This window comes from Eulemur rufifrons, chromosome 30 (assembly GCF_041146395.1).
Source record: "Eulemur rufifrons isolate Redbay chromosome 30, OSU_ERuf_1, whole genome shotgun sequence".
In the NCBI taxonomy this organism is placed as follows: Eukaryota; Metazoa; Chordata; class Mammalia; order Primates; family Lemuridae; genus Eulemur; species Eulemur rufifrons.
The window spans coordinates 99,732,602-99,754,171 of NC_091012.1; the positions used below are offsets into that span (position 1 = coordinate 99,732,602).

At 38.9% G+C, this 21,570-nt stretch overlaps 1 protein-coding gene across 5 annotated transcripts in view; it reads left to right on the forward strand.

Moving 5' to 3' along the window:
* Positions 1-21,570, forward strand: part of HUWE1 (HECT, UBA and WWE domain containing E3 ubiquitin protein ligase 1) — a 155,656-nt gene that overhangs the window by 71,337 nt on the left and 62,749 nt on the right. For all 5 annotated transcript variants that reach the window (XM_069463120.1, XM_069463116.1, XM_069463118.1 and 2 more), the window contains 9 exons: positions 5,743-5,849; positions 6,106-6,283; positions 7,105-7,196; positions 7,892-8,124; positions 13,829-13,886; positions 15,109-15,285; positions 17,970-18,215; positions 19,833-19,966; positions 20,439-20,533. In XM_069463120.1, the coding sequence (XP_069319221.1) occupies positions 5,743-5,849; positions 6,106-6,283; positions 7,105-7,196; positions 7,892-8,124; positions 13,829-13,886; positions 15,109-15,285; positions 17,970-18,215; positions 19,833-19,966; positions 20,439-20,533 (1,320 nt within the window). The remainder of the gene's footprint in view (positions 1-5,742; positions 5,850-6,105; positions 6,284-7,104; positions 7,197-7,891; positions 8,125-13,828; positions 13,887-15,108; positions 15,286-17,969; positions 18,216-19,832; positions 19,967-20,438; positions 20,534-21,570) is intronic.

Here is a 21,570-nt window from a genome sequence, read left to right on the forward strand (position 1 = left end):
TCAACGGGGGGAGGAGGGGGGACATCATTGTATGTGCTATCATTTGGTGGGAGAGTCTGGGAAGGACATGGAGTCCATGAGGGGAAGTTAAGGAGAAAGTACCTGGTGAGGTTATGATGTCCTGCTGTAATAATTGCATGCTGAAACCCACCACATAAAGATTCTAACTTCTCTTCTCCCGTCTCCAACCCCTGGTTCTTCTACACTACTTTCAGACACACCTGTATCCCCTTTAACTTCTCCAACTGCCCTTTCTTCTTTCTAACCTTCTGCCTTATTCCCCACATTATCTGTTCAGGTCTGCTTGTGCCGTTTCTACCCTAGCTGATGCCAGTGCTAGGCTAGAAATAGCATTATTGACTGCTTAACTGGAGATAGTGACAGGTGGTCAATATGAATATTGAAGACTTCCAGGGGAGCAAGACTTAGTTGTATAGTGGTAGCGTGGGCTAGGATTCATATTAACATTACTAAAGGTTTAGCACTTAGGTGACATTCCCTGCTACTTTTATATATTTATGTTATCAGATTGAGGAAAGTAGGAAATACAGGGAGTGACTGTGGAATAGTAGAGAGTGAAGTGTGGGCTGGCTGTCAAACCAAGGGGAAGTCAGAACTGATGAGGCTATGGAGTTATGATGAGAGAGATGAGGGCAGGCAGTTAACATCTCCCGGGTGTCAGCACTGAGGCTGGAATTAGCAACTGTGCTACATCATCATCTGGGATGCATTAGTATGCTGACTTGATAGGAGTCCTTGGCTGGCCCTAAAACCTTAATGCAGAATTTTATACTTTTGAGAAATCATTGCAAAAGTGACTGAAGATCATTATCCCTTTGCCTACAAGAGTTACGGAGTAATTTCTTATGGGGGCCTATGGACTGATTGAGTACCTCAAACAAGTAGAATCACAGCATGGGAAAAAAGTAGCTCAAGAAGTTTGGTATTGAGCTGGAGTAGTAGAATACCAGCCTGAGGCTATGAGCCAGGTGAGATATAGCCAGGCCAACTAGAGCCAGAACACTCCACAGTGATATTTCAAGGCCTGTGACACATAGGCTTTGGCATGCTGGAGGTGCCACTTTATTATGGGAGCCACAGGCATTGCCATCCCAGATCCTGTGGTGGCCTCCCATTGAATACCTCTGTAGTAAGGTGGATCCAGAACTAACATCCTATTTAAGAATATTGATCCTGAGAATAACTTTAAGATCTTCCTTTCCTTTTTGGAGGAACCATACCATTGTAAGTATGGGACCAGGCAGGTACTGAGTCCTCCATTTCCTACGAAGAGGGACCTCCAGTTAGCAAACCTTTAAACCATCATATTAGGAAACGACTTTGGCAGAGACTTTGCATGTAGCATACCAGATAGTCTGTGAGGGTGAGGACTCTCAATTTTCAGTGGATTCCATTCTGTTATCCACTTTCAATCCAGGTGCTTCTCCACCAGGAGATCCTGAATTACACCAAGATCAAAAAGGGAGGCGTCATCAAAAGTGAGGGGGATTCTATTTGGTTATTATAGACTCGTAGATGGAAAGTGTCCTTTTTTGTGGCTGGAAAGGGGACAAAAGGAAGCACTACTTACATTTTGCTAGGATGTCATGCAACTTAAAGGTTGAGAGTTCACAGTAACTAAGGCAGTGGGCTAAAGAATGAACCACTTAGGAGAACACTATCCATTTTGTAAGTTTAACAGTGCATGGAATAGGCATTAATGTCTCTATTAGGCCTGCTATCTGTGAACAATAAGACAAAAATGGAAGCTCCAAGGTGTGATGCCTTGTTTTAAGGCCTATTCCCAGACTAAATGAGCAGTACAAATGTGTGTACCCTGATCAGAGTCAGTGTTATCAGGAAGCCCAAAGGGAACTGACATTTGCTGAGTCCTACAATAATGGTGTCAGCAGTAGCACGGCAGGAAGGATAAGCCAAGAATAGGCCTGTATAATAATCAGTCATTTGCAGTTTGTACCAGCAGATAAGGGCAATGGCCCAATAAAATTGATTTGCCAGTGAGAGAAGGGGTGTTCACCTGTGGGTATGGATTCTAGTTGGTGATGGTGCCAATGGCAGGACAAGGTGCAAAGATCATAATTGGGAAGCTAGGATTTGGGTGGGGCTAGTGGCATGGGGATGCTGTGGCATTTGGGCCCAGGGATTGTGATGACCACAGTTTTCATTCCACTGAGCCAAGGGCCAGGGGTAATATCTGAGCTTATTTGAAAAGTGTAAACAGTTGGTCAGCTGTCGCATTAAAATGTGCTTCCTCTGTGGCAGCCTTGGTATGAGCTGAGATGTGGGAGACTCTAATTGTAATATATGAAGTCTAAGCAGCGGTATAGTCCCAGTGTGGAAGACCTCATAGAGGATAATCCTCAATATAATTATTTTCAGCTCACTGACCAGGAAAGAACAGTGAGGTCATTAGCTACCACCCACAAATCTGTAAAAATATGAACAATGGACATACCTTCATTGAGGTATCCTCCAGTACCAAAGTGAATGCAACCAGCTCTCTGGGTGGGCTGACCCTTGATTCCCATCCTTTATCAGAAATAACCTGGTTGTGGGGTAGAAAGCAGGCGTGTGTTAAATAGACTCCATTTTTACAGGATTTCCTCCTTAGTAAAGGTATGTCCCTCTGCTTTTGTGTCCTACTGTGGTACTCTAAACACTCTTGAAAACCAAGGTTACCCTCAAGACAAAAGCCTAAGTCTCTGAATTCTCATTTTCACTTAGTTTGGGCCTTTGGCTATAATTTGCTTTGTTCTTCATATTTTAAAAGATTTTTCAAGTGTTTAGCATTTAATTTGTTTTCAGCAAAATGATTTATTATGGTATTTTTGTGCCTTTTTATCTAAATGGAGAAATTTTCAACATCGTCATCATATTTCTTATAGTCCCTAGTGGTTATTTCTCTTATTGCTATTTAATGTTAATGTTTTTTTGTTTGCTTATTTTTCATCTAACCCAAAATGTCATGTTTTTTGCTTTTTAAAAAATTTTCTGGCCGGGCGCGGTGGCTCACGCCTGTAATCCTAGCACTCTGGGAGGCCGAGGTGGGCGGATCGTTTGAGCTCAGGAGTTCGTGACCAGCCTGAGCAAGAGCGAGACCCCACCTCTACTAAAAATAGAAAGAAATTATATGGACAGCTAAAAATATATATAGAAAAAATTAGCCGGGCATGGTGGCGCATGCCTGTAGTCCCAGCTACTCGGGAGGCTGAGACAGGAGGATCGCTCGAGCTCAGGAGTTTGAGGTTGCTGTGAGCTAGGCTGACGCCACGGCACTCACTCTAGCCTGGGCAACAGAGTGAGACTCTGTCTCAAAAAAAAAAAAAAAAAATTTCTGAATCTTGTGTTATTTTCTCATTCCTTTTTTTGTAATGGTTATCCTTACATTCTTTTTTGACTTTTAAACTTTAAATTTCTTACTCTGTCTTCTGCCAAACTGGACAAAAATAGCACCTTCAGCCTTTTTCTCTTTTCTCAATATTTTCTTTCTTTTCCTTTTTCTTTTATTTTTTAGTAACCTTTGACTTTATCTCTCTTGGATTCATTTTCAATTTTATTGAAGTATATCCTTTGGGTACTTTTTAAGGTGTTATGCTTTTCTTTCAGAATTTGGTGGATGTTTCTCCACTGTATTCTAATGCTCCATACTATAGATAACCATGTCATCAGACTAGTTCCTGTTTCTATCTGAATATATTTTCCTGCTTCTGGAAATTTTTTTCTATTTCTGATTCCTTTTAACTTACATGTTCTCTCCTGGAAGCTCTATTATATAAGTAATAGGCCTACCATAGTTACTACCTTTCTGTCCTTTAACTCAGTTGCTTGGTTCCACCCAGAGCTGATTGCTTTGTTTGTGTGTATACCCTTCATTTTTAATTCTCATTCTTGGTCATCTATTGATATTTTTTAAAGAGGGAATAAACTGTCCCAGTGCACAGTGGCATTGTGACATAGCACTATAGAGTTAGACCTCTTAATAAAATAATAGATTTAATGTCTTAATCTCTAATAAAATACTCAATTTTAGTAACCCTGTAGAATTGCATTTGTATAAATGTAAGACAGTGGATGGGTATGTCGTCATATACCAGTAGGAACCCAATAAAGGACTTAAATTTTTCAAAAGTTTATAACTCATCTGGAATCCCAAAGCCCAGTGACAACTGTTGCTCCCCAGTAATTGTTATATATCTACCATTCAGCTGTCATTTGGCATAATTAGAAGCGCTTCATTTTGAAAATCCTCTGGCTGCTTTTAGATCTTAGGCATTACTGTAAATGAGTTTGTTTTATATATGGTTTATGGATATTGTGTGTGTGTGTGTGTGTGTGTGCACCCTTTTTGTCAGGTTTTTTTTTTTTTTTTTTTTTTTTTTGAGACAGAGTCTCACTCTGTTGCCCGGGCTAGAGTGAGTGCCGTGGCGTCAGCCTAGCTCACAGCAACCTCAAACTCCTGGGCTCAAGCGATCCTCCTGCCTCAGCCTCCCGAGTAGCTGGGACTATAGGCATGCACCACCATGCCCGGCTAATTTTTTCTATATATATTTTTAGCTGTCCATATAATTTCTTTCTATGTTTAGTAGAGATGGGGTCTCGCTCTTGCTCAGGCTGGTCTCGAACTCCTGAGCTCAAACAATCCGCCCACCTCGGCCTCCCAGAGTGCTAGGATTACAGGCGTGAGCCACCGCGCCCGGCCTGTCAGGTTTTTAAATCAAAATTATTTTAGCCTTATAAAATGAGTTGGGAAACCTTAATTGTTCCTAGAAAGATTAATAACTCTCACCTATAAAATTCTTGGCTTGGTGCCTCTCTGTTACTTGGGTTGTTTTACTTTAAAAATTCTTCCAGTTATTGATCTAGTCTGCTTTGCTATCACTTCTTGAGAGTTGATTTTTTTTATGACATTTTCTTACAAAAGCATGTTTTACTTGTTAGCATATACTTTGTAGAATAATGTTATTTGTTCTGTATCCAATTAAATCTTCTTTTTCACTGCTAATGTGTATTATTGTCCTTTTCTTCATTAGATTTCCCATAGCCTTATACGCTTTTCTGCTGCCTTCAGAAAGCTAATTACTCGTTAAAATTGTTGATGTTTTTCCCTTTCAGTTTCATTAAATTCTACTTTTTTCTGTTAATTATTCCTGGCTTGTCTGGTTGCTTTTTAATTAATGCTGTATTATTTCCTCTTGAATAGGGTTTTTGGCATGGTCCAAAAACTTTGGTAGTAGTACTGTACATTTCTAAATGTTATGGTGTCAAAAACTGGTCAGGTTAATACCCAAGGATTCTTATACCACTAATGGTAGTTTAAAATTGCTGAATGGCCTTTTTAGAAGACAGTTTGTCCATTTTCATCAGTTAAGTTTGCATTCACTTTAACCCAGCAAACTCACGTCTTAGGAGACTAGTTATATACATGGTGGTACACATATTTAGCGGAAAAGTGTGCAGCCGTTCAAAATGAATGGGAATATTGGGAGATTATATGCTATGACAGCTGGGAGAAAAAATGCAAAATATATTACAGTATAACCTCATTTATACAAAAATACACCTATAAAAATCTTGAAGTGTAGCCACTAAATTCTTGATAATGATTAATCTCTGATGGAGTAGTATAAAATTTTTATACATTATTGAGAATGTATTTTTTAAAGCCTTTGATGTCTTGTAAGGAATCTCTCAGTTTCCGGTATTTTCTCATCTTTTTTTTAGCTACTGAAGTGGTGACTGTGTTTGTATTTCAAGAACCATCACTGCTGTCTTCACTCCAGGACAATGGATTGACAGATGTCATGCTGCATGCTCTGCTTATCAAAGATGTGAGTCCTTTCTGCTGCTCTGTAGAGCATGCTCTTTGCATAGCTCTCCCCCCCCCCAATACACACACAACACATACTTGAAAAGCAGTCTTATGACATGAAAATCCCATCTCTTGTCTTGTGTATGTAGTATTGAATCTAATTGGCACCTGGTAGTCAAAATTCCTTCTATCTCTCAGTGTGATACCCCTGGCCTGGTTTTCCTAGCATCTATACCCTTTTAGTTGTGTTCAAGCTCACTTTGTCTTCTCTGTAGGTTCCTGCCACCCGTGAAGTCCTTGGCTCCCTCCCAAATGTATTCAGTGCACTCTGCTTGAATGCCCGAGGTCTTCAGTCTTTTGTACAATGTCAGCCTTTTGAACGTCTCTTCAAAGTTCTTCTGTCTCCAGATTACCTCCCAGCCATGCGGAGGAGGAGGAGTTCTGATCCCCTTGGTAAGTCACTAGGGTTTCTTTAATAATAGAAAATTGGTTCATTTGGCAAGAAAACCTTTCCTTGACCTCACATCGTTTCTTTGGTTAGGTGTGCAAAGCTTAACAGGAATTATCACCATACATTCTATTGCAGGTAGAAAGGAATACCTCATCCTTAGCTTCTCCACTCATGACATTTCCATGCTTCTCAACAGTTGACTGTTGTACTATCGTGGTACTGACTAAAAAACAGATATTAGGCAGCAGTGGTAGATTTCCAGATCCACCATCTAGTCAGCAGCAATGAGAAATATAGAGTCCTGAGGTGTTGGTCCTGGTAATCTGATGTCCTAATATCTGAGTCTCTAAGATAGTCACAAATGAAGAGATTCCTTCTCAGTGAACTTGAGACTAGATCATTAAGGAATTACTAGCAAGAGCGTAGGGCTCCACAAAGATTCCAATTTTCAAAAACGTGCTTTGTAGCCACCACTGCAGCATTCTAGCCACTGTCAGTTTTCACTGGGGCAGCCAAGAGGGTTAATGGTTTAGGCTTCTTGTCTTTCTTCTCTCTATGCAATACTAGTTTGGAACTCGACAGTAGAGATTGCCAGGGTAGGGTACAGCACACATCGTTACTTTAAAATGTGTTCACTAGACTGATTCCTTCTTCCTCCCTAGTGATTTCGGGGTATGGGGACTGATGTGAATTCATTAGAGAAAAATTATGGCATTAGAACATCATGATCACCAGCTAAATTTCTTTTTTCCACCTTATGTTGGCACAGAAAAGAACACAAGCTCTATTTTCTTCAGTCTAACAGTTGATTTTTTGCTTTAAGGGGATACTGCATCCAACCTGGGGAGTGCTGTCGATGAGCTCATGAGACATCAGCCCACCCTCAAAACAGATGCAACGACTGCTATCATTAAGGTAGAAAGTGATAATAAGGCTGTGACCATGGGCATGAGATAGCGGTGAAGGGGGAGTTTTTAGAAAAGGTTTGGCCTACTGGCATTCATTTGGATTCTCACACTATTCCTTATAAGAACATTATGTCTGCTTCATTTTCTCCATGTCCTTGGGTTGGTCCTTTGCCAAAAAAAAAAAAAAAAAAAAAAGTCATTTTAGTTCATCGTAGAAATCTCTATGAATTTCAACTTTTCCAGATTGAGAATTGTTTTCCTTATAAAAACAATTTCTCTATTTAATGTAAACTTCTACACATTGCTTTCTTATATGTGTTATTGACAAGCAGACAAGGCTTAGCTTCTGTTTATAAAAGCATATTACCCCTTTTAGTCTTTGTTTCTTGATCCCCACCACTACTACCACCACATTTATTGGCCCTACCAGTTGCCTTTCAGGATTATTGAAACTGGTATCTGAGTTCCTGGTGTTTGGTGAATTAGGACAGGGAGTCAGATCAGTCAGTCACTTAAACAGCCATGCTGACCCTGAACAAATTATTTAACTTTGCAGAACTTCTGTTCCTTTGTATATAAAATAGAGTTGATGAATATAAAGTGTTTTGGCAAATATATAGCACATAGAAAATGCTTCCAAATCTTAGTCATCCCCCCATTCCTTAATTATTAATAAGTAATCTTATTTCCTGTGCCTTTCAGTTACTTGAAGAAATCTGTAATCTTGGAAGAGACCCTAAATACATCTGTCAGAAGCCATCAATCCAGAAAGCAGATGGCACTGCCAGTGCTCCTCCCCCAAGATCTAACCATGCAGCAGAAGAAGCCTCTAGTGAGGATGAGGAGGAAGAGGAAGTACAGGCCATGCAGAGCTTTAATTCTACCCAGCAGAGCTTTACTTCTACCCAGCAGAGTGAAACCGAGCCTAATCAGCAGTAAGTGTTTATAAGACAGGTTCTCTAGCCTTGTGATCTTGGGCATGTTACTACCTCTGACAAGTGAGAGAGTCGTATTAGATCATTTTAAGGTTCTTTCTGACCCTAAAAATGTACAGTTTTTCTTTACTTTGACTCTTATGTGTCATTTGTGCTTTGGTATTTAATTGGATTGGTTGCCTTAAGAAGCTATCTTTCTTAAAAGATATTGATGAAATGGAATCATAATTCACTCTGTTAGTTAATGAGCTTTATTTTCCCCTTTTTGATTTGATATTCCACATCATTGACTGTTTTAAACACATATGAAACACATTACACTTTTGAAGCCTATTTCCTAAGAAGTCCTTAAGAGGTGCAGGGATTCATTGTTTCTGGTTGTTTTTTGTTTTCATTCATTTGGCTACTATCTATTCATTCCAGATAAATTAGAAAGAAGGTTTTGGAATGTACTATATGATTGTAACCTGGCATAGTAGATTTTCCTTCTCATTTGTATTTATTTAAGGTTTGTTCTACATAAGAATTGACTACCTGGAGTGGGAGTGAGCAGATTGCTTAAAGGCTACTGGCTGGTAGTGGATAATTTGTGAGGCTCTTTGAGCTTACGATATTCACACATGGGATGAACTGTAACTCTAGCTATAACTTTAAATGACTTTCATGCTGGAAGTGGGAGTGAGCCTTCTGGATAGTCATACATTCAGTCACCTAATAAGTGTTCTTCTGTTGTGTAAATAAGTAGTTCTGAGAAAAGCATGGGCATTTTAGGATATGAATGGATTTGAGCTGGTCCTGAAGGATGGCTTGGGACTGAAGAGAATATTAGGGTGGAGTAGACAGCAGGGGCAAAGGCCTAGAATCCAAAACTGGTATATCCTCTTGGAACTCTAGATAGTAATGAGTCTATGGGTATCAGAAGAGAGGCATTATCTACTAAGTGCATTGCTTTGTTAAGCAGATATCTTACTCTGTCTGAGAAGGCAAACCTACCTTCATTCTACCAACATCTTCTATTTTCTTTAAAATATTCTCTTTCTGGAAGAGGTGGACACCCTGGAAAACAGCAAGACTTTAAGAGTCAGTGTCTTGGTGCTTCCTTTGCTACACGCTTGATCGTCAGTGACTCTGCTTAGGTGGGGTTCCTTATCCTGGTTACAGATAAGGAAAAGATTTAAGTCAAGCTGTGTGTATCCATCTGCATATAGCTTCTCTACGTGAGCATCTTAAGATACCTTAGATCTAACACATGCAGATATCAAGCTGTCACAGTAAAAACATTTTCTCCACTGCCCTCATTTGTTCGCTCTCCGTGCCTTTTTTGGGATATCATGTATCACTATATTCTATCCACAGTTATCCCCATTCCCACATCATCTTATCTTCTTTTCTGCAAGGCCAGCTCAAATGTCTCATTCTTAAAGGAGCTTTTCCATTTACTTCCTATTGAGAAGTCAATCTTGCGTTCTTCAGGTTTTTTAAAATTATTATATATGCTTATGGTTTCCCTCACTAATCCATAAGCTCCTGAAGGACAGGGACATTCGCTCATTCAGTAATGTATCCCAACACTTTGTATATAGTAGGTAATCAGTTAGTGTTTATTTAATGGAATGCATAAAGAACATTAGGTTAAGGATTCCCTAAGTCTTAAATGCCAGGGAGCTGGGCCTAATGAAACGTGAATTGAGAATGAAGAGAAAGTAGAAATAGAGAGCAACAGCATTAATACTCTACCTTTAATGATATTCAGACATAACCAGCCACGGGTGGCTCACATCTGTAATCCCAGCACTTTGGGAGGCCAAGGTGAGAGGATTGCTTAAGGCCAGGAGTTCAAGACCTGATACAGCTTCTAAGATGCAAAGGACATTACATGGGCATTCATCACGACCTTGTTCATGTAACACATCCAAGAGTCTCACAGACGTTGACACATATATATACTTTTTCACTTCAGCATTCTTCAGAAGCCTAGATTGGGTCACTAAGTGGGCTGGAAGAAAAAGCAGGAGAGTGTTTCAACTTAGGCTCATTTTGAAAGCCACAATATGTTAAAAGGGAAGTTTCTTTTATCTCCTTATCCCAGGCAGTTGTTATGGGGGAGTGGTTGTATATTTTCCGCCAGTATGTGGAAGAGGCTTGGAAAGATTTGTAATGTATGTCACCCTTCACCCCAAAAGTCTTGTGCATCCCCTCCCCGAAATCCAAAATTCTTCACTGGGACTCCCAAACAAATTTGTTTCCCATACCGTCATCTGTTTTCCAAAGCCTTACATACCTATACAGAGAAGATTAATTTTTTATCAATATATATTGAGGGGCCGGGCGCGGTGGCTCACGCCTGTAATCCTAGCACTCTGGGAGGCCGAGGTGGGCGGATCGTTTGAGCTCAGGAGTTCGAGACCAGCCTGAGCAAGAGCGAGACCCCATCTCTACTAAAAAATAGAAAGAAATTATATGGACAGCTAAAAATATATATAGAAAAAATTAGCCGGGCATGGTGGTGCATGCCTGTAGTCCCAACTACTCGGGAGGCTGAGACAGGAGGATCCCTTGAGCCCAGGAGTTTGAGGTTGCTGTGAGCTAGGCTGACGCCACGGCACTCACTCTAGCCTGGGCAACAAAGTGAGACTCTGTCTCAAAAAAAAAAATATATATATATATATATATATTGAGGTAAGAGTCCCATATAGTAAACTGCAGAGTTTGAGTTTCCAATTTCTTTGCCCCAAAATGAAGTATCTACTGATCTTATTTCTATCAACATAGAATAATTGTGCTTATTCAAGAACATGTATAAATAGAATGATCATATAAATGGAGTCTTATGTATATATCATATCTGATATATGTACTTTCTTGTATCTGGCTTCTTTGCTCATTGTGTTTTGGAGATTCATCCATATTGCATGTATCAGCAGCTTATTACTTTTCATTGCTGTGTAGTATTCTATTATATGAACATTGTAAAGCATTTATCCATTCTCCTGTTGATTCCAGGCTCAGACAGTGCTCTTTTCACTTTTTCTAAAACCAGCAGCTAGTATTTGAAAATGGTGTTTGTATATGATTTTGAGATACATGGTTTTATGCTGGAGATTTGGAATAAGGAAATTTATGCACTGTAGTTTACTCCAAATACATGAGGTATACCGTTCTATTAATACATTCAGAAGCATTCATCACAAGTACTTCTAAATACTTTTGGCTTCTTTCTTCTGCCTTCTAAATTGTTTGAACCCATAAAATCTGATACTGTTGGGGATGAATATATTTGCCAGTGAGTAACCAGGATTTGTAGTTGGCATCATGGTTCATTTTGTGGTTGATTCCATTTAGTCTCCCTAGCTTACCACCCACCTCTGCTGAGCAACTTAAAAGAAATGGGTTATATAAGTCCATGTGGTCTTTAGAATTTAAATAGCAATTGTCTGGGTTTTAAAGGCAATGAGTGCAGAGAATCAGTTGTTCCCTGAAATGTGGCCCAAGAGAGCTCCTTTGCCAAAGTTGCTGTCTCCTCAGGAACTGGAAAAAACACCCACTTACCCGCCTCACCCCACCCCCACCAAAAATAACCCTGAGATGCACTGTACTATGATGCAAAATTGGACTCCTCCTTTATGTCTGATTAGGGGCTCCCCCACCATAAATACACAAGTAAAATTAACCAGAGTAAAATTAAGTTTGGGAATGTGTATGTGTTTGGGGGAAGGGAGAAAGACAGGAAGTTTTTAATTGGACAGTTATGTTAAATTACTTCGTTCATCATGGGAATGTAGTCTTTTATTGTTTCAAAGATGCCATGGGCCAGAGTTTCAAATAAGATTAAAATTAGAATGCTTTTTCTTGAACCCAGTTGGTGGGTGGAGTTCTGTTGGAAAGAGTTGATCATTTTTAGTATTCTTATATATGGCTTTTTAGGCCTGGAAGCCAAAGAGAAGGATAGGGAGAAAATTGGTCACTGAACAAATTTGTTCCTGGAGTTGTATTAAGAACCAGTGTTAGGGCCGGGCGTGGTGGCTTACGCCTGTGATCCTAGCACTTCTGGGAGGCCGAGGCAGGCAGATTGTTTGAGCTCAGAAGTTCGAGACCAGCCTCTACTAAAAATAGAAAGAAATTATATGGACAACTAAAAATATACAGAAAAAATTAGCCAGGCATGGTGGCACATGCTTGTAGTCCCAGCCACTTGGGAGGCTGAGGCAGGAGGATTGCTTGAGCCCAGGAGTTTGAGGTTGCTGTGAGCTAGGCTGACGCGGCGGCACTCACTCTAGCCCGGGCAACAGAGTGAGACTCTGTCTCAAAAAAAAAAAGAACCAATGATAGTTTTCTTTCCTGTTACTCTCCCCAATTTCCATCTAGCAAATGAAGGAAGCGTCTAGGTCCCATTTTATTATATTACATAGGCTTTTTACCATTTCTGCAAAGGAACAGGTGTCTCACTGGGCTGGAGCTACGCCTGTGCTCCTTAGCTGTAGAGAGGATCTCTAGGTTCTTTCCAAAGAGGTAAGGCCAAGCTGGGATGCATAATTGGTATAAGTAACAGGGAATGCTGCAGTGGTTCTGAGGAAGAACTTTATAGTCAAGGAAGGGCTTGTGGTCTTCTTGTGGAATCATTTTAATCTTGGCTTATAGGTCTACTTCCTTTTGTACAAAGTTATTACCCACTTTTTCATTAAGGATACTCACAACATCCTATCCAAACCCTACCCCTTGATATTTTTTATCACTGAAGCCATTCATGATGCCTCTCTACTCTGTCTGTTCTACATTTTACTGCCAAACATTCTTGTGCCTGGCAAATCTTTATTCACATTTTGTCTTGCTCGGAGATGAGAACTGTTAGCTTCTTGCCAACTTTCTTGCCTTTTCTTCCCCTACCTCTCACTTCTGTTCTGCCCCTTCCCTTCCATTCCCCCTTCCCAAATCTGTTTCAAGGGCCTGTGTCCAAACTGTTCCATTTTCTACTTAAGATTTGTTCTTTCCTGGGATTTATCTTAGAGATATATTTTGTTTTGTTTCAGTATACCGTGTGGGGTTTTTTTCCCCCTCTGTGCTTTGTTGCAAAAGCCACAATGTAGCCATTGAGCACTGAGCCACTTTTTCTGCAGCTATGGCATTTTGCAGCCTTTTCATCTGCAGTGCAGCATTGAAGCAACTGAAAAGGCAGAAGACCTGATCAGTTTTTGGGTAATTTGGAAACTGTCATGCTGCAACTAGATTGTTAGGAGAGGAGGCCTTGAGTGTTGGCTTTATCTAAGTATGGTTTTTTGGACAAAATTAAATTCCATTTCCTACTTTCTATAACTTTAAACCTGATGTAAGAACATGGTAATATGTTAATGTGTTTGTCTGGCCCCTTTCTTTATGCAAATATTTCAGTGATCTTTTAATTTAACTTATTTTTAATATATTCATATGGATGAATTCCTCCAACTGTAGTTTGTCTAAGATAGGATAATTTCTTTTGTGATAGATACAAATGCTGACTTTTTAAAGGCTTGGGTTTTCCCTTTATACTCTAAACCCTGCTCTCTTTTCCCACCACTGTGGTGTGTGAGTCTAAAGACTCATGTACTAAAGACTATGAGCCTAAGTTAGAAAAAGACCTCAAATTTCATACTGTGTCCCTTTCCTCACTTTGTTCTCTTGCACTGGTATTGTGAATTTCTGTGTAACTCACTCTTTTCTCCCTTAACAGGGTTGTTGGTACAGAGGAACGTATTCCTATTCCCCTCATGGATTACATCCTTAATGTGGTAAGATTCATCGTAGGGCAAACTGAGTAAAGGTGTGTGCTTTTCTGGAAAATATGTGGGGTTATCAAAGAGTCCAGTAATTTCCATATGTATTTTTGCTATAACCCTTAAAGTGTGAAGGGGAAAGTTGTGCAAACCTTTTGTTTTTGTTCTGTTAGACTGGTTTGCCAAAGATTAGTCAACATGCTCCCCCCTCCTTTTTAGTCCCAGTTTTCTGTTCATTTATTACCATTCCCCATCAGAATCCAATACCCGTCTAGTACAGTTTGAGCACCCTAAACCTGAAATGCTCCAAAATTCGAACCTTTTTGAGTACTGACATGACACTCAATGGAAATGCTCAGTGGATGTTTCAGATTTGGGATGTTTAACCTATACTGTAAATGCAAATACTCTAAAACCTGAAAAAATCCAAAACACTTCTGGTCCCCAAACATTTTGGATAAGGAATGTTCAACTTATGTTTTCCGAATGTGTCCAAACATACATTTTTTTCCCATTACTTTCCCTTTTCCCCCATTAACTTCTCTCTCTCCCTCTCTCTTTCTCCCCCTCTTTTTTTTTAATCAGTGTGACCTTTTCTTTTAACTTCCTGAGTATCTCACAGGAAAAAGTGAAGAATTTAAATTTTCCCAGAACTTTTTACCAAGAAAGGAAAGCCCTGTAAACGTTTTTTCTAGTCTATTAAGCACTCCCAAGACTTCCAGAGATGGTTTCTCTTGTGCCTATGTGTATGTCGCCAACATTTTACTTTCTTACTCTTTAAAAAATGCTTTTTGCGGGGGACAAACTTATCTGGAGTTCCAGGTTTCATTTGAATTTATAAGCACATTTGCAGAAAATGATCCATGATATTTGCCTTCAGGGGAGAGGTAGCATACTATCTTTCAGGGAACACTAAGTTAGCAAATTAAAAGATGAGACCTGATTCTTCCACTAATTCATAGTGTTGCCCCTAAGCAAGTCACTTAACTTCTCTGTTATCTCAAATTATCTGACTCTTCTCGTGGTTGAAAAGGTAGATCGGGAAGAAGTTGTAATTATCCTTTATTTCCTGGATGTTTTAGTGTTCATATCATACATCTAGCCCTGTGTACCTGAGGTTTTAGTATTGTACAAAATACTGATTTCACGACTACAAGGCTACCCCTGTCCTTACTCCAAGCTGGCCTTTTAGTTCCAAGTGTCAGGCTCTAACTTTTAAAAAATTTTTATTACCTAGATGAAATTTGTGGAATCTATTCTGAGCAACAATACAACAGATGACCACTGCCAGGAATTTGTGAATCAGAAAGGACTCTTGCCTTTGGTTACCATTTTGGGTCTTCCCAATCTGCCCATTGACTTTCCCACATCTGCTGCCTGTCAGGCTGTTGCAGGTGTCTGCAAATCCATATTGGTAAGAAGCATCTGGCCGAATATTTTCATTTCTTTTTAGAAATCAATTTTGCAATACTTCTGTATATATGTTTTTACTGTGGTCTCCCTTCAACTAAAAAATAATGAATAAATTTGTGTTCTAAAAGTGAATTTTGTGACTGATATATAGTGTGCCATGTTATTTATCATTGAAAAGTCAAAGTATTTTTTCTTTGTTCCAGAGTTTGGTGTGTAGTTCTAACATGTTTGAATTTATTGGAGGGGAAAGTGTATCTCTAAGGAAGCTTTGTAGCTGGGTTTTATTTTATTAGTGCGTTATCCTTCTTTGTTATGGATGATTTTTATCACATTCTGGTATGTTTAGTCATGTATGTTTTCCCTTTTTCAAGTTTGGTAATCATGTATTTTAAGCATAATTTACTTATAGATCATTGCTGAAATTTTGCCAGAAATGAAGCTCCTTTATTTGTTTTATTTTTCATAGTGGTAAACTACATAGAACATGAAATTTACCATCTCAACCATTTTGAAGTGTACAATTCAGTAGTGTTAAGTGTGCCACCAATCTCCAGAACTCTTTCCATCTTGCAAAACTGAAACTCTACCCATTAAACAAATACTCTTCATCCTCCCTTTCCCCACAGCCCTTGGCAACTACCATTCTACTTTTTGTCTCTAAATTTGACTACTCTAGGTATCTCATATAGGTGGAATCATATCAGTATTTGTCTTTTTGGGACTGGCGTATTTCATTAGCATAATGTCCTCAAGGATCATCCATTTTATGGCATATGTCAGAATTTCCTTCATTTTTAAGGCTGAATAATATTTCCTTTATGTATATATACCACATTTTGTTTATTCATTCACCTGTCAGTGTACACACTTAGGTTGCTTCTACCTTTTGGCTATTGCGAATAATGCTGCTATATGAATATTAGTTACAAATATCTATTCAAGACCCTACTTTTAATTCTTTTGGGTGTAGCCCCAGAAATTAAATAATCAGATCATATGCTGATTCTGTTTTTTTGAGGAACCACCATAGTATTTCCCACAGCAGCTCTACCATTTTACATTCCCACCCACAATGCTCAAGGATTCTAATTCTCCACATCCTCACCAACACTTAATTTCTATTTTTTTTGACAATAGCCATCCTGTTGGGTTATGAAGTGGTATCTCATTTTGGTTTTGACTGCATTTCCCTAGTGATTAGTGGTGTTGATCATCTTTTCATGTCCTTGTTGGCCATATATTAAATATATATCTTTGGAGAAATGTCTGTTCACGTTCTTTGCTCTTTTTTAATCAGACTGTTCTGTTGTTGTTAAGTTGTAGGCGTTCTTTCTGTATTCTGGATATTAATTGCTTATTACGTGATTTGCAGATATTTTCCCCATTCCGTGAGTTGCCTTTTCACACTGATGTTATTCTTTGACACACAACAGTTTTTAATTTTGATGAAGTCCAGTTTATCTTTTTTGGCTTCTGGTACCTGTGCTTTTGGTGTCATATCCAAGAAGTCATGGCCAAATCCAGTGTCTTGCAGCTTTCCCCCTATGGTTTCTTCTAGGAGTTTTGTAGTTCAGCTCTTACGTTTAGGTCTTTGATCCATTTTGAATTAATTTTCTATATGGTGTAAGGTAAGATCCATATAGACCCTTATTTCTGGGTGTTTTATTGTGTTCCATTGATCTTTTATGTCTGTCTTTAGTCCAGTATTGCAGTTTTGATCACTGTAATTTTGTAATAAGGTTAGAAATCAAGAAGTGTGAGATATCCAACTTTTTTTATGAGATTATTTTGGCTTAGTTGGGGTCCCTTGAGATTCCATATGAATTTTAGGAGGGATTTTCCTGTTTCGGGGGAGGGGGGAATACCATTAGGATTTTGATGGTGATTACATAAAATCTATAAAGCTCCTTTATTAGCTGGGTTGTGCAGTGATAAGTAATTTCTGCTAAAAATCAGAAATCCAGTCACTTACAGACTTGGAAAGATCCATAATTATGATATAACTTCATTTTATGTTTTATTTTGATTTACTCTTTGCAAATAATTGAATTGAGTACTCTTTATAAGAACGGGGAAAGGACTGATCATCTTTATCCTATATCTAAGATACTATGCAAGTATAGATAGATTTATTTAAAGCCATAGTAAAGCACATGCATAATTTCTCCTGTTTTGCATGGAAAGTGATGGTATTTTACTGTTAGATTTTTCTCCAAACTGGAAATCACAAGGGTCACATAATTTTTGGGTTGTCTAATAAAGCAAAGAAAGTACCTAGCTGATGCCTATCCCCAGAAACATCTCTCTTCTTTTAGGTAAAAAAAGAACATTATAATAGTGATTCATTTCCATGCTTTGTAACCTTGCCTAACATTACTCCCTGATGAGCAAAATTTGGAATTAATATTACAGTGTATAGTCTTTGCTATAACAGTATACCAGTTTGGCCATCATAAGTATGATTGACTCACCAAGTTTGAAAGTGTGTTGCTCTAGAAAGAGATGTTTGAGGTATGTCATACCTGGGTTCATATTTCAGCTCCACCTTTTACCAGGTGAGAGACCATGGGCATATCTGAAATTTGGGAGACTTCATTTAATAGTCACTTCCATTGTGACTATTAAGGACATGATGCATATGGAGTTGATTATATATTAATACTTTAATTATTCTTCTTGTTTCAGACACTATCACATGAACCCAAAGTCCTTCAGGAGGGTCTCCTTCAGTTGGACTCCATCCTCTCCTCCTTGGAGCCTTTACACCGCCCCATTGAGTCCCCTGGGGGCTCCGTGTTGTTGCGAGAACTGGCTTGCGCTGGCAATGTTGCTGATGCTACTCTTTCAGCTCAGGCCACACCTCTGCTGCATGCACTCACTGCTGCCCATGCCTACATCATGATGTTTGTTCATACTTGCAGAGTTGGACAGGTAAAAATAATGTGAACGTGTTGGTTTAAAGCCAGTGAAATACCTAGGGCATACACTTGTCAGGTTACCATGCTTAGAAGCAGATCTGCCTGGGGTAGCAGCTGAAATAACAGATTTAGGATGAGGTTTTTTTGGCAGTGTTTACGTTTTTGGTGAGTGATTTAGGTTTATGCTTCCAAGTTGCTATGTACTTTGACTCTCCCTTAGATTTTTTCTGTTAGAAGTTGGATGACCATGTAATTTATCACATGAGCTGGAACTTTTTTTTGAACTGGAACTTTAGGAAAGTGAAAGAGTTTATTACAAATAATTGCCAGGCATTCATTGATCTGTACCATCTGTATAGGCCAACTGGGATACCTGGTCACCCTTTTTTAACAGCCAAACCTCTATCAGGTACTCATCTGACCTTATTACTTTCTATTCTTTGTACGAATGTATGTAGCCTGGTTATAGGATGGTGTGGAACATTTCACCATAGAACATTTAAATCTGTAGTAATTAACAGATTACTAAATATTTCCTGTGTATTGAACCTATGCCTGCAGTCCATAATCTCTAGTTCAAGAAAAGGCATTTTTGTGTATGTGCTCACAATTTTACTACCTTTGTTGTGCAGGTAATTGATTTCTAAAGATTAATGGTGTAACAGCTCAACAGCCCTGCTTTATGCTATTGAGCAGGAGTGTATTCTCTGCCACCTGTGGATCAATCAAATTAGAAATCAAAAAGCACATTTAGGCCGGGCGCGGTGGCTCATGCCTGTAATCCTAGCACTCTGGGAGGCCGAGGCGGGTGGATCGCTCGAGGTCAGGAGTTCGAGACCAGCCTGAGCAAGAGTGAGACCCCGTCTCTACTAAAATTAGAAAGAAATTATATGGACAACTAAAATATATATATATATATATACAAAAAATTAGCCGGGCATGGTGGCGCATGCCTGTAGTCCCAGCTACTTGGGAGGCTGAGGCAGTAGGATCGCTTAAGCCCAGGAGTTTGAGGTTGCTGTGAGCTAGACTGACGCCACGGCACTCACTCTAGCCCGGGCAACAGAGTGAGACTCTGTCTCAAAAAAAAAACAAAAGAAAAAAAAAAAAGCACATTTATAGACTATTTAGAAAATTAAATTATATAACGAAAGTTTAGGGGTTAGGGGCTTATTTTTATGACTTGCCTTTTCTTTTTTAAATGAAATAAAATGAAAACTAAATATTCAATTCAAGGAATTAAACAAATCCAAGTATTTATTGGAGTAAAGAAATTGGAGGAAAACAAAGCCCCCCACTACCAAGGAAAAATTTAAAAGTAGTTAATGAATCTATAAAACTGTTTCTTTGATTCAGAAAAGGTTGCCTGTGATGTTTGTCTTTCACTTTAAAAAAAGCAATCAGAAGAAATGAGAAGGGATATTAGAGACAGTCTGTAAATATTGTAAGAGGATACCTTGTGGAACTGTGGTCTTAAATGTGGACATTTTGATAAAGTAGACAACTCTGTGAGAATAGCAATATAGGAAAAATAGAATCCCTTATTCTTGTAAAACAGCTGAAAGTTGATTTTGAATATAATTATTCAGAGAACATCCTAAAGGTGAAATTCTTTCTGCTTTGGTTGCAGAGTGAAATCCGTTCCATCTCCGTAAACCAGTGGGGTTCTCAGTTGGGTCTGAGTGTTCTGAGCAAGCTGAGCCAGTTATACTGTTCCCTGGTGTGGGAAAGCACTGTCCTCCTCTCTCTGTGTACCCCGAACAGGTAAGAGAATGGTCGTCTCTTTTATTACTCTGTTAGCTTTTCTGACAGAGAAACTAAGCTCAGTGAGTCTAAAGGATTGTTTTGGTAGGGGATGGGAGGATATAGTAAAGAATTCAGAGGTTTCCTTGTCCTTCCCACTTAAGCAGTCTAGGGACCTGCTGGCAAATTGTAGTATCTTGTGCATCTTTGATTTTGATATCCCAATTACGCTATGTTGGTTGGCATGGCAGGTGTTTAAAATTTGGTCCTACTGTTAGCCAGATATTTAAAAATTGAGTTAGAAAACTTGTGGGGTGCTACCTCAGGAATTGCAGGTGTTTTATTCTATTCAGGTTAACCTTCAGGAAGAATAGTGTCAGCCAAGCAAGTTAGAGACCATGCACAATATAAGAGGTGAACTATCAGTGTTTTTGTTTGTTTGTTTGTTTGGCATCTCCCCACACCCCCACCCTCACTGTTTCTCTTGTTGCAGTCTACCATCTGGGTGTGAATTTGGCCAGGCGGATATGCAGAAACTGGTTCCAAAGGATGAGAAGGCAGGTACGACCCAGGGCGGAAAAAGATCAGGTAACTCCAAGAAACTAAAATCCTAGTCATTAATTCTCTTAAGTTCTATTCCTTTGTCTTTATAGGTTTATTGTGAAATTTTAGTTAGTTCTGTCATCCATCGTCCTCAGTTTAAATCCTCTCACTGATTTGCAGTTACTTTTTATTAAAATTAAACTATTTTTAGTCATTTTCTCCATAAAAACATACACATGATGATAAAAAATTAGAAAATACAGTAGAAAGAAGAATCACCCGTATTTCTACCACTCCCCCCCAAAAAAATAACCATTTTGGAAGTGTCTGCATAATCTTTTTTTCTCAGAGGGTATTTGTGATTGTCTTAGATAAAAGATTTCATAGATCTCTTTTTTTTCACTTACCATGCAATGGTACATGAATTAACCATTCCCTGTTTGCTAATGTACTATTTTTTAAAATAAACATCTTTTGTGTAGTTTTCTGCAAATGTAAAATTGATTCCTAGAAATCAGTATATCAAAAGATACAGTAGGATTTTACTTTTTTTTTTATTTTTTGAGACAGAGTCTTGCTCTGTTGCCTGGGCTAGAATGCCATGGCTGTCAGCCTAGCTCACAGCAACCTCAGACTCCTGGGCTCAAGCAATCCTCCTGCCTCAGCCTCCCAATTAGCTGGGACTACTGGCATGCGCCACCATGCCTGGCTAATTTTTCTATATATGTTTTTAGCTGTCCATATAATTTCTTTCTATTTTTAGTAGAGACGGGGTCTCACTCTTGCTCAGGCCGGTCTCGAACTCCTGAGCTCAAACAATCCATCTGCCTCGGCCTCCCAGAGTGCTCGGATTATAGACGTGCGCCACTGCGCCCGGCCGGATTTTACTTTTTGATGTAAAATCTCAATTTTTATGTTGACTACATACTGAAATAATTTTGATTATGTTGTCTTAAATAATGTATTGTTTAAAACTTCACCTCTTTCTTTTTGCTTTTTCAGCTACTGTCTCTCATTCCGATTTTTTTACTTTTTAATGTGGCTACTGGAAGAGTAAAAATTATGTATGTGACTCACATATT